Source organism: Schistocerca piceifrons, chromosome 2, assembly GCF_021461385.2.
Source record: "Schistocerca piceifrons isolate TAMUIC-IGC-003096 chromosome 2, iqSchPice1.1, whole genome shotgun sequence".
Taxonomy (NCBI): Eukaryota; Metazoa; Arthropoda; class Insecta; order Orthoptera; family Acrididae; genus Schistocerca; species Schistocerca piceifrons.
Genome location: NC_060139.1, coordinates 278,835,249 through 278,847,779, shown reverse-complemented (window position 1 = coordinate 278,847,779; position 12,531 = coordinate 278,835,249). Strand labels below are relative to the sequence as shown.

General features: G+C 46.9%; 1 protein-coding gene across 1 annotated transcript in view; it reads left to right on the top strand.

Moving 5' to 3' along the window:
• The window catches only part of LOC124775372 (uridine 5'-monophosphate synthase), a 90,766-nt gene that overhangs the window by 22,662 nt on the left and 55,573 nt on the right, over positions 1 to 12,531 (top strand). The window contains exon 3 of the mRNA XM_047250207.1: positions 8,693 to 8,815. Within this exon, the coding sequence (XP_047106163.1) occupies positions 8,693 to 8,815 (123 nt within the window). The remainder of the gene's footprint in view (positions 1 to 8,692; positions 8,816 to 12,531) is intronic.

The following is a 12,531-nucleotide window of genomic DNA, read 5'->3' as shown; positions in this document are numbered from 1 at the left end:
ACTCTTACACCTGCTGCCTTATCCACCCTTCTTCAGCAACTTCCTCCTCCCTTCCTCCTCCTTGGGGATTTTAATGCTCATCATCCTTTGTGGGGCAGTGCCTTTCCATCTAGACGAGGTCTTCTTATAGACCAATTTATTGCAGACCATGACCTGTGCCTTCTTAATGATGGCTCCCCTACTCATTTCAGTGCTGGTCATGGTACCTTTTCTGCCATTGATCTTTCTCTTTCTTCTCCCTCTCTCCTCCCTTCATTACACTGGTCGCCACACGACGACCTTTGTGATAGTGACCATTTCCCGTTGATTATCACGCTCCCTTCCCGCTCCCCGATGGAGAGGTTACCTCGTTGGTCTTTCCACCGCGCCGATTGGCCTCTATATACTGCACAGGTCGAGTTTCTCCCTCTTTGTCGGGTTGTATTGATGACGTCCTACGTGACGTGTCTGACGCGATTGTTCGCGCTGCTAACCTTGCTGTCCCGCGCTCATCTGGACAATTTCGTCGTCGGCAAGTCCCGTGGTGGAGTACGGCCATTGCCATTGCCATCAGTGATCGCCGTCGAGCTTTGCAATACTTTAAGAGGCACCCATCTGTAGCCAGCCTTTCTACCTTTAAGCGCCTTCGCGCTAAAGCCCGTTATTTAATCAAACAGAGCAAGCGGATATGTTGGGAACGATTCGTTTCTTCCCTTGGTTCCACTGTCCCTCTGTCACGGGTATGGGCTACACTTCGCTCTCTCCAAGGTTGCCATCGGCAGTCCACCCTCCCAGGCCTTCACCTCCCAGATGGCATTTGTACGGACCCATTAGTTCTCGCAGAACATCTTGCGACTCATTTTGCAGTGGCATCAGCGTCGGCCTCCTATCCAGCTGCTTTCCTTCATCAAAAACAGCAGGCTGAAGCTGTCACCTTATGTTTCACCACTTGTGAGTCAGAATCTTACAACGAACCTTTCACTGAATGGGAATTTCTTTCTGCTCTCTCTTCTTCTCATGATACGGCCCCTGGCCCAGATTCCATTCATAACCAGCTGCTTCAACATCTCAGTGCTCCACAACGGCACCATCTTCTTCGGGTGTTTAACCGTATCTGGCTCCAGGGTGACTTCCCTTCTCAGTGGAGGGATAGCATTGTGGTTCCTGTCCTTAAGCCTGGTCAGAACCCCCTATCTGTTGACAGCTATCGGCCAATTAGTTTGACCAATGTTGGTTGTAAGTTACTTGAGCGGCTGGTAGCCCGTCGGCTCACTTGGGTCCTCGAATCTCTGGATCTATTGTCCCCTTACCAGTGTGGCTTTCGAGAGGGACGATCTCCAATCGATCATTTACTTCGCTTGGAATCCGCAGTTCGGCAGGCTTTTTCCCAGCGCCGCCATTTGGTTGCAGTGTTTTTTGACCTTCGCAAGGCCTATGACACGGCCTGGCGCCATCACATCTTACTAACCCTTCATCAGTGGGGTCTTCGGGGCCCACTCCCGATTTTTATCTGCCAGTTCCTGATCCATCGGTCATTCAGAGTTCGAGTTGGTACTGCTTTTAGTTCTCCACGGACCCAGGAGACGGGCATCCCACAGGGTTCTGTCTTGAGTGTCCTTCTTTTCCTCATTGCTATCGATGGACTTGTGGCCTCTGTCGGTCCCTTGGTCGCCCCTGCCCTGTATGTGGATGATTTCTGCATTTGGGTTAGTTCCTCCTCGATGCCATCTGCAGAACGGCAGCTCCAGGTGGCTATACGGCGTGCCTCTGCATGGACCCTCTCACACGGGTTTCAATTCTCTCCTTTAAAATCGCGGGTGGTCCACTTCTGTCGCCGTACTACGGTCCACCCTGATCCAGAGCTCTATCTCGCTGCCCAAAGATTGCCTGTGGTTCCACAGTTTCGTTTCCTAGGTCTTCTTTTCGACAACAAGCTCACTTGGCTGCCCCATATCAGACTCCTGAAGGTAGGATGTTTCCGTAAACTCAATGTCCTTCGCTTCCTTGCCCACTCCTCTTGGGGTGCGGACCGTTCCCTCCTCCTCCGTCTTTATCGTGCTTTAGTTCTGTCACGTTTGGACTATGGTTGTCAAGTTTATGGTTCAGCTGCTCCTTCCACGCTGCACGTGCTGGATCCGGTCCACCATCGTGGTATCCGTTTGGCCACCGGTGCCTTCCCTACTAGCCCTGTTGATAGTCTCCTGGTTGAAGCTGGGATCCCCCCCCTTTCTGTTCGGCGGTCCCAGCTTCTGGTGTCTTATGCCCTTACTATCCGTTCTTCTCCCGCTCATCCTTCCTATTCTATCCTATTCCCAGACCATGGACGTCGCCCGCCTGACTCCCGCCCTCGGGCGGGTTTACCGGTTGGACTGCGCCTTGCGTCTCTTAACCGTGATTTTCGGCTTCCTTCTTTGTCCTGTCTTCCTCACTCCCTCCCCTCCACCCCTCCTTGGTTAGTTCCTCGGCCTCGAATTCGGATGGATCTCCACCGCGGTCCGAAAGATTCCATCCCCCCGGTGGTGTTCCGTTCCTTTTTCCGCCAAATTTTATGGGAGTTTCGGGATGCTGTTGTTTTTTACACTGATGGCTCTAAATCTGCTGATCATGTTGGGTATGCCTTCACGTCCTTTGTTGGAATGAAAAATCATCTACTGCCACCCTCATGTGGGGTGTTTACTGCGGAATTGATGGCAATTTCCCGGGCCCTTACCTTTATTAAACAATCCCAACACAACCGCGTTTTGTTATGTACGGACTCGATGAGTGGCCTTCTTGCTATTGACCGGTGTTTTTCGCGCCATCCCTTGGTCTCTGCCATCCATGACCACCTCGCTGATCTTCACCGTGCTGCTTGTTCCATTGGCTTCCTGTGGGTCCCGGGCCATGTGGGTATCCCGGGTAATGAGCTCGCTGATCGTTTGGCTGGGGGAGCAGTTACTTACCCCCCGTTTTCTGTCACACCTCCTGCAGCGGATTTACGGCTTCACATCAAATCCCACTTTGCACAGTCATGGGCCAATTCTTGGGAGGCTATTCCACTGTCTAATAAACTTCGTGCCATTAAGGTGAATCCAGGCCCATGGCGTTCTTCCTTTCGCCTCTCCCGCAAGGACTCGACCACACTGTGTCGTCTCCGCATTGGCCATACCAGGCTGACCCATGGTTTCCTTTTGCGTGATGAGCCACCCCCACTATGTGGTTGTGGAGCCTTCCAGTCAGTGGCCCACATTTTGGTTGAATGCCCCCTTCTTTTGGCTCTGCGTGCTAAGTACCGACTCCCACACACTTTACCTTTGATGTTGGCTGACGATTCCCGGATGGTCTCTCTGGTTCTAGGTTTCCTCCGGGAGAGTGGTTTTTATTCTCAGTTTTAAAGTTTTTAATCTCCCTCTGGTGTTGGGGCAGGGCGGTGAGTGTTTGGGTGTCTCCCACTGTAGGCAGTGTTCAGAGATTCCCGATTCACCTCCCTGACCGGAATCCTCTTTTCTTTCCCTTTTACTCTGTTTTTACCCCCTCTTTTTAAGGCTTGGTTAGTTTTTCTATTCCCATACGTACTTTCTGCATTATAGCAGTTGTACCTTTTAAGTCACGGGTGGTCTTGGCTATGCTGCTTCAGCATAGTGTTGGGTTCGTTCTCTTGCCAACTTCCCTCATTTGTTTTTACTATTGACAACGTGACTGCCCTTTTACGTTTCCCCTTTTTCCGTTTTATTGTTCTGACTTTTCTGAGATGTCCCGTTAGCAGAATGGAGTCTATTTGAAACAAGGGACTGATGACCTTGCTGTTTGGTCCCTTTAACCTCAAACAACCAACCAACCTATTTGCTGGTTGGGGACTTCAATGCCCACCACCCGCTTTGGGGATCTCCACATCCTTGTCCACGTGGCTCACTATTGCTAGACGTCTTCCACCAAGCGGATCTAGTCTGCCTCAACACTGGGGTCCCCACATTTTTGTCTGCCTCCACGACAAATTTATCTCATTTGGACCTTGCGGTCGGTACTGTTCCGCTAGCTCGGCGCTTCGAATGGTTCGCCCTTGATGATACACACTCGAGTGACCACTTTCCATGTGTTCTTAGACTGCAGCCTCAACTGCCATACATGCGCTCGCAACGCTGGAAGTTTGCCCAAGCCGATTGGACACTTTTTTCGTCTCTAGCGACATTCGATGACCGTCGCTTTCCCAGCGTCGACGATGAGGTCACACATATTACCGACGTTATTCTCACAGCTGCGGAACGTTCAATACCACGCACCTCCGAATTGCCCCGGCGCCCCCCAGTTCCTTGGTGGAACGAGGCATGCCGTGACGCAATACGTGAGCGGCGACGTGCTCTTCGCATTTTCTGTCACCATCCAACTTTGGCAAACTGTATCCGATATAAGCAGCTCCGTGCGCGATGCCGTCGCGTCATCCGCGATAGCAAGCTGGAAATTCTTTATTAGCTCATTTAACACCTTCACTCCCTCCTCGGAAGTTTGGAGTCGGCTTCGACGGTTCTCAGGCGCGCCTAGTTTCTCCCCGGTCTCTGGGCTCACTGTCGCACATGATAGCTTAGTGGACCCCGTCGCAATTTCTAACTCATTGGGTCAGCACTTTGCTGAGATTTCGAGCTCTTCAAATTACCCGCCAGCGTTTCTCCTGAAGAAACGTGCAGCGGAAGTGCGACATCTTGCTTTCTCCTCTCAAAATCACGAAAGCTACAATACTGTTTTCTCCATGTGGGAACTCCAACATGCCCTCTCTTCTTCTCGCTCCTCCGCCCCAGGACCGGATGGTATCCATGTCCAAATGTTGCTGCATTTATCAACCCATAGCCTGCGTTACCTCCTTCGCCTTTACAATCGAATTTGGACCGACAGTACCTTTCCCAGGCGATGGCGGGAAGCTATTGTCGTTCCCGTTCCGAAACCTGGAAAGGACAAACATCTCCCCTCTAGCTATCGCCCCATTTCTCTCACGAGTAGTGTCTGTAAGGTTTTGGAGCGTATGGTGAATTACCGTTTAGCTTGGTGGCTGGAATCCCGCAGTCTTTTAACACCAGCCCAATGCGGATTCCGAAAGCATCGTTCTGCCGTTGACCATCTTGTTGCTCTCTCCACTTATATCATGAACAATTTTCTCCGGAAACGCCAAACGGTAGCAATATTTTTTGATCTGGAGAGAGCATACGATACCTGTTGGAGGACAGGCATCCTCCGCACACTGTTCTCTTGGGGCTTTCGAGGCCGGCTGCCCCTTTTTCTTCGCGAATTTATGGCAGAGCGCACATTTAGGGTGCGGGTGAACACTACTCTCTCCCGTACGGGGTACCCCAGGGCTCCGTGCTGAGTGTTGTACAGTTTGCCATCGCCATTAATCCAATTATGGATTGTCTCCTTCCTGATGTCTCGGGCTCCCTCTTTGTGGACGATTTTGCGATCTACTACAGCTCTCAACGGACCAGCCTGCTTGAACGACGTCTTCAAGGATGTCTCGATTGTCTCCACTCGTGGAGCATCGAAACCGGCTTCCGTTTCTCACCCAGTAAGACTGTTTGTGTTAATTTTTGGCGACGTAAGGAGTTTCTTCCGCCCTCCTTACATCTGGGTCCTGTCAACCTTCCGTTTTCCGACGCCGCTAATTTCTTGGGTCTTATGTTTGACAGAAAACTGTGCTGGTCCTCCCACGTTTCCTATCTTTCGGCTCGCTGTCTGCGTTCCCTTAACACCCTCCGTGTCCTGAATGGTACCTCCTGGGGAGCGGACCGAGTGGTCCTTCTCCACCTCTATCGCGCCTTAGTGCGCTCGAAATTGGATTGTGGAAGCATAGTCTACTCCTCTGCTCGGCCGTCTATTCTTCGGCGTCTCGACTCTATCCACCACCGTGGATTACGTTTAGTGTCTGGAGCTTTTTACACCAGCCCTGTGGAAAGCCTTTATGCTGAGACTGCTGAACCTCCGCTGTCCAATCGGCGGGCAGTCCTTCTGAGTCGTTATGCTAGCCATCTGTCTTCCATGCCTGCTAATCCAGCCCATGACCTTTTTTTCGACACCTCCTATGATGTCGGGTATGCAGGCCGCTCCTCTTCCCTACTACCCCCGGGAGTCCGCTTCCGTCAACTGCTCCATTCTCTCTCCTTCCGCTTTCCTAAAACCTTCTTGACAACTTGGGGTACAGCACCGCCTTGGCTCCGTCCCCGGATCGACTTGCTCAGAGACCTATGTCAATTTCCCAAGGATGGTACCCCTACACTTGTCTACTGTCGGGAATTTGCTGCTCTATGTGCACAAATGACGGAAGCCACATTTATTTACACCGACGGCTCGAAAACATCGTTAGGTGTAGGGAGTGCCTATATTGTTGGCGACACCCCAAATCACTTTCGGCTTCCCGACCAGTGTTCGGTTTATACTGCGGAGCTTTACGCTGTTCTCCAGGCTGTCCACTACATCCGCCGCCATCAGCGGATACAGTACGTAATCTGCTCAGATTCTCTCAGCTCTCTCCTAAGTCTCCAAGCTCTTTACCCTGTGCACCCTCTGGTCCACCGGATTCAGGACTGTCTGCGCTTGCTCCACCTGGGGGGCGTCTCAGTGGCGTTCCTCTGGCTCCCGGGACACGCTGGTATCTGTGGGAATGAGGCGGCCGATATAGCGGCCAAGGCTGCAGTCTCTCTTCCTCGGCCAGCTATTCAGTCTCTTCCGTTTACCGATCTACGGAGCGGTTTATGTCGCCAAGTTGCCCATTTATGGCATGCGCATTGGTCAACACTTCCCCATAATAAATTGCGGGAAGTGAAAGCCCTTCCTTGCGCTTGGACCTCTTCCTCCCGAACGCGTCGTCGGGAGGAGGTAATTTTAGCTAGACTCCGGATAGGGCACTGTCTTTTTAGCCATCGACATCTTTTAAGCAGTGATCCTCCCCCACTCTGTCCCCACTGCTCTCAGCTGTGGACGGTCAGACACCTTTTAATTGAATGCCCCTATTTTAATCCGTTACGCTCCCGTCTACAGCTATCGCCTGATCTATCTTTGATTTTAGCAGATGACACGCGCTCAGCTGACCGCGTTCTACAGTTTATTAGTGACAGTGAAATGACGTCAGTCATTTGATTTTTTTTTTTGGGACAACCAACCCCTTTCTATAGTGGATTTTTAAGCATTCCTTCTGCCTTTAGTTTCTCAAATTTTCTGACTTTGTTCTCCTTGCTGCTGATTTTAAATTTCGTTTTTTTCCTGTTTCCTACGTCACGGGCTGGGCGCTAATGACCATAGAAGTTTTGCGCCCTAAAACCACAAACAAACAAACCGCCCATCCCTTACTGCAGCAGGTCCAGGAAAACTTTCACTCATTCTTGGTGGAACCAGTTTGAAGTTTGTGGGTTCCTGGTCATGCCAGGAAATGAGTCTGCTGACGCTGCTGCCAAAGCTGCAGTCCTCGTACCTCAGCCCACTAGAATTCTGTGTTGCTGTCTGTCAGGAGGTGGTGTCCTTTCCTCATGGGAATAAGCTCAGGATTATCAAGCCTCTCCCAGCGGCTTGGATGACCTCCTCTCGGGCCTCCCGTTGGGAGGTGGCCATCTTAACTAGGTTGTGTATTGGGCACTGCCTTTTTAGCCATCATTATTTAGCAAGTGGTGCTCACCACCACTTCGTACAAATTGCGCCCAAGTTTTAACTGTCTGCCACTTCCTGATGAAATGTCTATTTTTTAACCATTTATGTTCCCGTTCTGAGTTATCGAGCATTTTAGCAAGTGACGCGCAGGCTGTCGACCGCGTTTTACTTTTTATCTGTGAAAGCAATATGGCAAAGGCTATTTAATTTTTAGTTTTGGGCCTCCATTTCTGTGTGGTGTCTTTTGTAGCCCTTTCTCAGGTCCCTGTTTTTGGCTGTCTACCCCTATGTCAACTGGGATTGACATTTAATCGCTTTTTAACTCCTCTCTGTCTTTGTGTTCTGCAGTTTTGACTCGGGCACATATGACCCCAGTTGTTTTTGTGCCCTACAACAAAACAAAACAAATCTTCTCTAAATTTACAAAAATGCTATAAATGAGCATTCCCCTTATTTCAGACAAACTAAGAAATTTTAAGCGAGATTTAAAAAAAGTAAAACTGAGCGGCAGAAAAACATTGAAGTATCTTAATAAAGAATTTTTAGATAAGCATAGTGGAGAGTACAATTATAGAATTGGAATAAATAGTATCAGCCATTGAAACATTCTTTCATTGCCAGAAATGGAGTTAATATATGGAGGTGTAGTCTTTTATTTGCTGAGACTGTCATCATAGAGTATTTATTTAACTGAATCACCTGCATCACACACTCGTACTAAAAATAAAGATTTTACATTTAATACCAAACCACACAATTTGTTAAATACAAAGAATGTGTTGTACAAACAATTTATAGAAAGTCTGTTACACTTTATTGGCCAAGCATATTAACAGAACTGGTCTCATAATATACGTTTTTAACATTTAGTGTTGCTAATTGTTTGAAATAAACATTTGTAGCTGTAGCAACTGAAGCACTTATTTTCTGATGTAGAATTTATAGATGCTATATTCTGTAAAATTTTGTTGTACTGATTGTAATGCTAAGTGTGCCAATTTTGTGACTGTCATTTGTTATTGCTTCTATTTGAAAGAAGGTTTAGTCATGGTAACAACATTAATTATAAATATTTGAACCATGTAAAAAAATCCTTTTTTCCCCAAAACAGGATTTGACACAAGAGGGCCTTGTTGTCACAGAAGCAGTCGTTGTTGTTGATAGAGAGCAAGGCGGTACACAAAATGTTGCTCAGTATGGAATACAAATGAGTAGTCTATGCACTCTTTCACAGGTAATGTGTTCATAATTTTCTGTTTGCTTACTGTATTATCCTAGAGTGTTTAATCATCATTCCTGCATGATTAAGAAGGAATGAGCCTGTCTCTCTGTAGTTATTGTTTACAGTGACAGTATTTCCAGCAATGTGTTTGTTTCCGTGTGCAAATATCTCTGTATGGCTGACATATTTGTTAGCATTTTCCAATAATGAAAACATGATGTGATAACAACAAAGAAATGCCACAGTAGTACTCATATAAAGCATTACAGACTGTTGATACTAAAACAATTAGCAACAAATAGGAATATCAGCAGTATATAAACTCAGAAAGAAAATCAGCTGACCATTGTTTCACTTTTTTATGGACATTTAAAAATAGAAAGGACATTGACAATTATGGACAAAGTGCTGGATGTGTATGTACGCTCATGGGCTTGTACTTTATTTCTTATCTGCAATTTGAAATCTTGAGAAAGTATTTTTTTTATTTTATATCAAAACGAAATTGAGTGAGGACATCAAATTTGGGCAAGAATAAAGAGGACCGTGTGCAGGAAACTATATGCATATGGCTTATTGGAATCTACCTCAGCCCCTTTGTGGTGGCGCGGTTCCTTTCTTCCTTTTACCTGCACCTACCTGTGAATTCGTTGCAGCCGGCTGTGGTGGCCAAGTGGTTCTAGGCGCTTCAGTCTGGAACCGCGCAACTGCTATGCTCGCAGGTTCGAATCCTGCCTCGGGCATGGATGTGTGTGATGTCCTTAGGTTAGTTGGGTTTAATTAGTTCTAAGTTCTAGGGGACTGATGACCTCAGATGTTAAATCCCATAGTGCTCAGAGCCATTTGAACAATTTTTTTGAACTCGTTGCAGCCGATTGCCACTAGGAAAGCCGAGCAGAAACCTACCATACTGCAACTTATACACCACGCTGCATACAACATAACTATTCCAAGAATTGGGAAAAGGTCTTAATTTTGAATGAAAGGTGGAAATACTGGCAAACCTTTGGTATATTCTGAACCTTAATAATTTACGCTTTCACTGCCAAGCCCATGCTAATCTTACCACAGTCATGCACAAACCCTTTCATTCACATTAGCAAGTTTATGGTAACATATTTCCCGAAATCTGAATAGCTACTAAGCACTGATTGTTCTTAAATGAAAATGCTTGCTATTCTATAAAGTTAATCGGTGTCTAATGCACTCAGGTTTTTAGTCGCCGATCTGCCGTGCTTTCTAGAAAACACACCGGAATAAATATGCCTTCACTTTAAAACACTTTTGGAACATGTAGCACAACTAAAACGGGCAAATTACAATGTCCTTTGGAACTCATCCCGCACACAACCATACCATTGGAAGGCTGGGTTCCAACTCTTTGACTGCTGACAATATTCTATATCTCTAAGAGAAAAGACGCATGAAGAATGCTCCGTTCTGATTGGTCCGTTTTCTTTAAGGCCAATAGAAAAACATTATTCTCTTGCATTAGTCCACACTTTTCATGACTAACCAATCAACAAATAAGACTTTCGAAGTGTACTTTTCCCGAAATAAATATTTAACATTCTGATATTTTGTTCATACTTTACGTTACTAACCATTTTCATTTGCACTTGAATTATTTTTCCTTTTACCATAAACTTACTTAACATATTATGGTACAAAATTCCCTGTCTGCATTCACACTGTCTCAAAAATTTCTCATGCTAGTTCGTACAGTGTTTATCAGCAGAACAACGATCTACATATTTACTTTAGACCACATTCATGTACCATTCACACTACTAAAAGCATATACAAAACTGTACAAACATAAACAAACAAAAAAACCTTCAAGAAATAAACAGAACAATTCAAAAAGCATTCTCTTGACCTTTTTCTTGAATGTCTGTGCACTACTGGACTATGGTAGATGAATAGTAGAACTACATACTAAATTGAACCTGCTTCAGACCATCTGTCACTATGCACGCACGAGTCATTCTCCCAATACGTGGGCTCCAGGCAGGAGTGATAAAAGGTGCCATGCCTTACCTTTACTTTGTTACCAAAAAAGGTGAACACTAGTCTCACAGTCATCCAGATTTAAATTTTCTGAAGTTGCTGAAGGCAAATTCCACGACAGTTCCTTTGAAAAGACTACAACCAATTTCCTTTTGCATCCTTCCCTGGGCCAAGCTTATGCTCTGCCCTTTGCTCTTGTTGTTGAGAGGATGTTTCACCCTAATCTTACTTTCTTTTCCTTCAAGGAAAGACAGAGCAAGGTGGCGTAGTGGTTAGCACACTGGACTCGCATTCGGGAGGACGACGGTTCAATCCCGTCTCCAGCCATCCTGATTTAGGTTTTCCGTGGTTTCCCTAAATCGTTTCAGGCAAATGCTGGGATGGTTCCTTTGAAAGGGCACGGCCGATTTCCTTCCCCATCCTTCCCTAACCTGAGTTTGAGCTCCATCTCTAATGACCTTGTTGTCGTCGGGACGTCAAAGAGCTAACTAACCTAACCTTCGAGGAAAAAGTAAAAGTAGTGCAGTGCTTAAGCTACAATCCTAGTAGTAGCTGAAGTTTTTGCGTTCAGTTGTCAAAACAAAAATGCTAGCAATTATTTATTGCCGATGTACTTCTGTGGCCATTTGTAAGTCTTCTCTCCCTTCCCCATCCTTAGTTACTGGAGTAATTAGCATGTTGGATAACTTATTGTAATACAGGATCACAGCCTCTATAAATTCTTTAAGCAATGAAAATTTCCCTCTTTCTGCTGTAACTGTTTTTATTATTCAAAATGTTAAATATATGCCTGCTGTTGTTCTCCTGTTATGTCTTTCTTAGTACATTGTATTATATCTTTATAGACGCACAACAACAAAAATTTACAGCTAAAAGTGGGAAATTACGTCGTACATTACATCCTGGTGGTTAAAAGTTCCTGTGTTCTCACAGGAATTTCTCCAGTGACGATACCGGCCCCTCCCCTCCCCTCCCCTCCCCTCCCCTCCCCTCCCCTCCCCTCCCCTCCCCTCCCCTCCCCTCCCCTCCCCTTTGCCACTGTTCCCTCCAACCAAAGCAACTTAAGCTCAACATTGAACTGTGCCACTCCCAGTTCATACTACCATCCAATTGTGATCTCCCCCCCAGCCCTACCCCCAATTAACCATATGCTGGTTACCTCCCAGGAGTTCCATAGCTCCAGCTTGGCCTCACCGTCCTTTTCCAGGTCCCTTCCTCAGAACACCAACCTTTCAGCTGAAGAAAGAGTAGCCATACACAACCTAAAAACAAATCCTGACCTGGACATCATACCTGCAACAAAGGTTCCACCACTGTTGTTATGAATCACAATCTACAAAAAGATCTCCCATGCCATTCCCCTCATACCTCTGTCAATTATCTGTCTCCTCCAACTATAAGCTCTGTCAGAGTGATCCCATTCCAGAAGTCCAACACAACCTCCAATACCTGCTTAAAGGCTTAGGCCTCTCCCAGAACCACTCCCCTGAATCCATTCCCCTCCTCATCCCTGCATCACCCTGCACACCCAGCTTATACATACTCCCCAAGATCCGCAAATCCAACAATCCTGGATGTTCCATTGTGGATGGTTATTGTGCCCCACTGAATTTTGGTTCTCATTGACAGTTGCCTGTACATCTGCCCCCCCCCTCTCCCTGCCTCTCCCCGCCCCCCTCTACCCCCCCTCTACCCCCCCTCTACCCCCCCTCTACCCC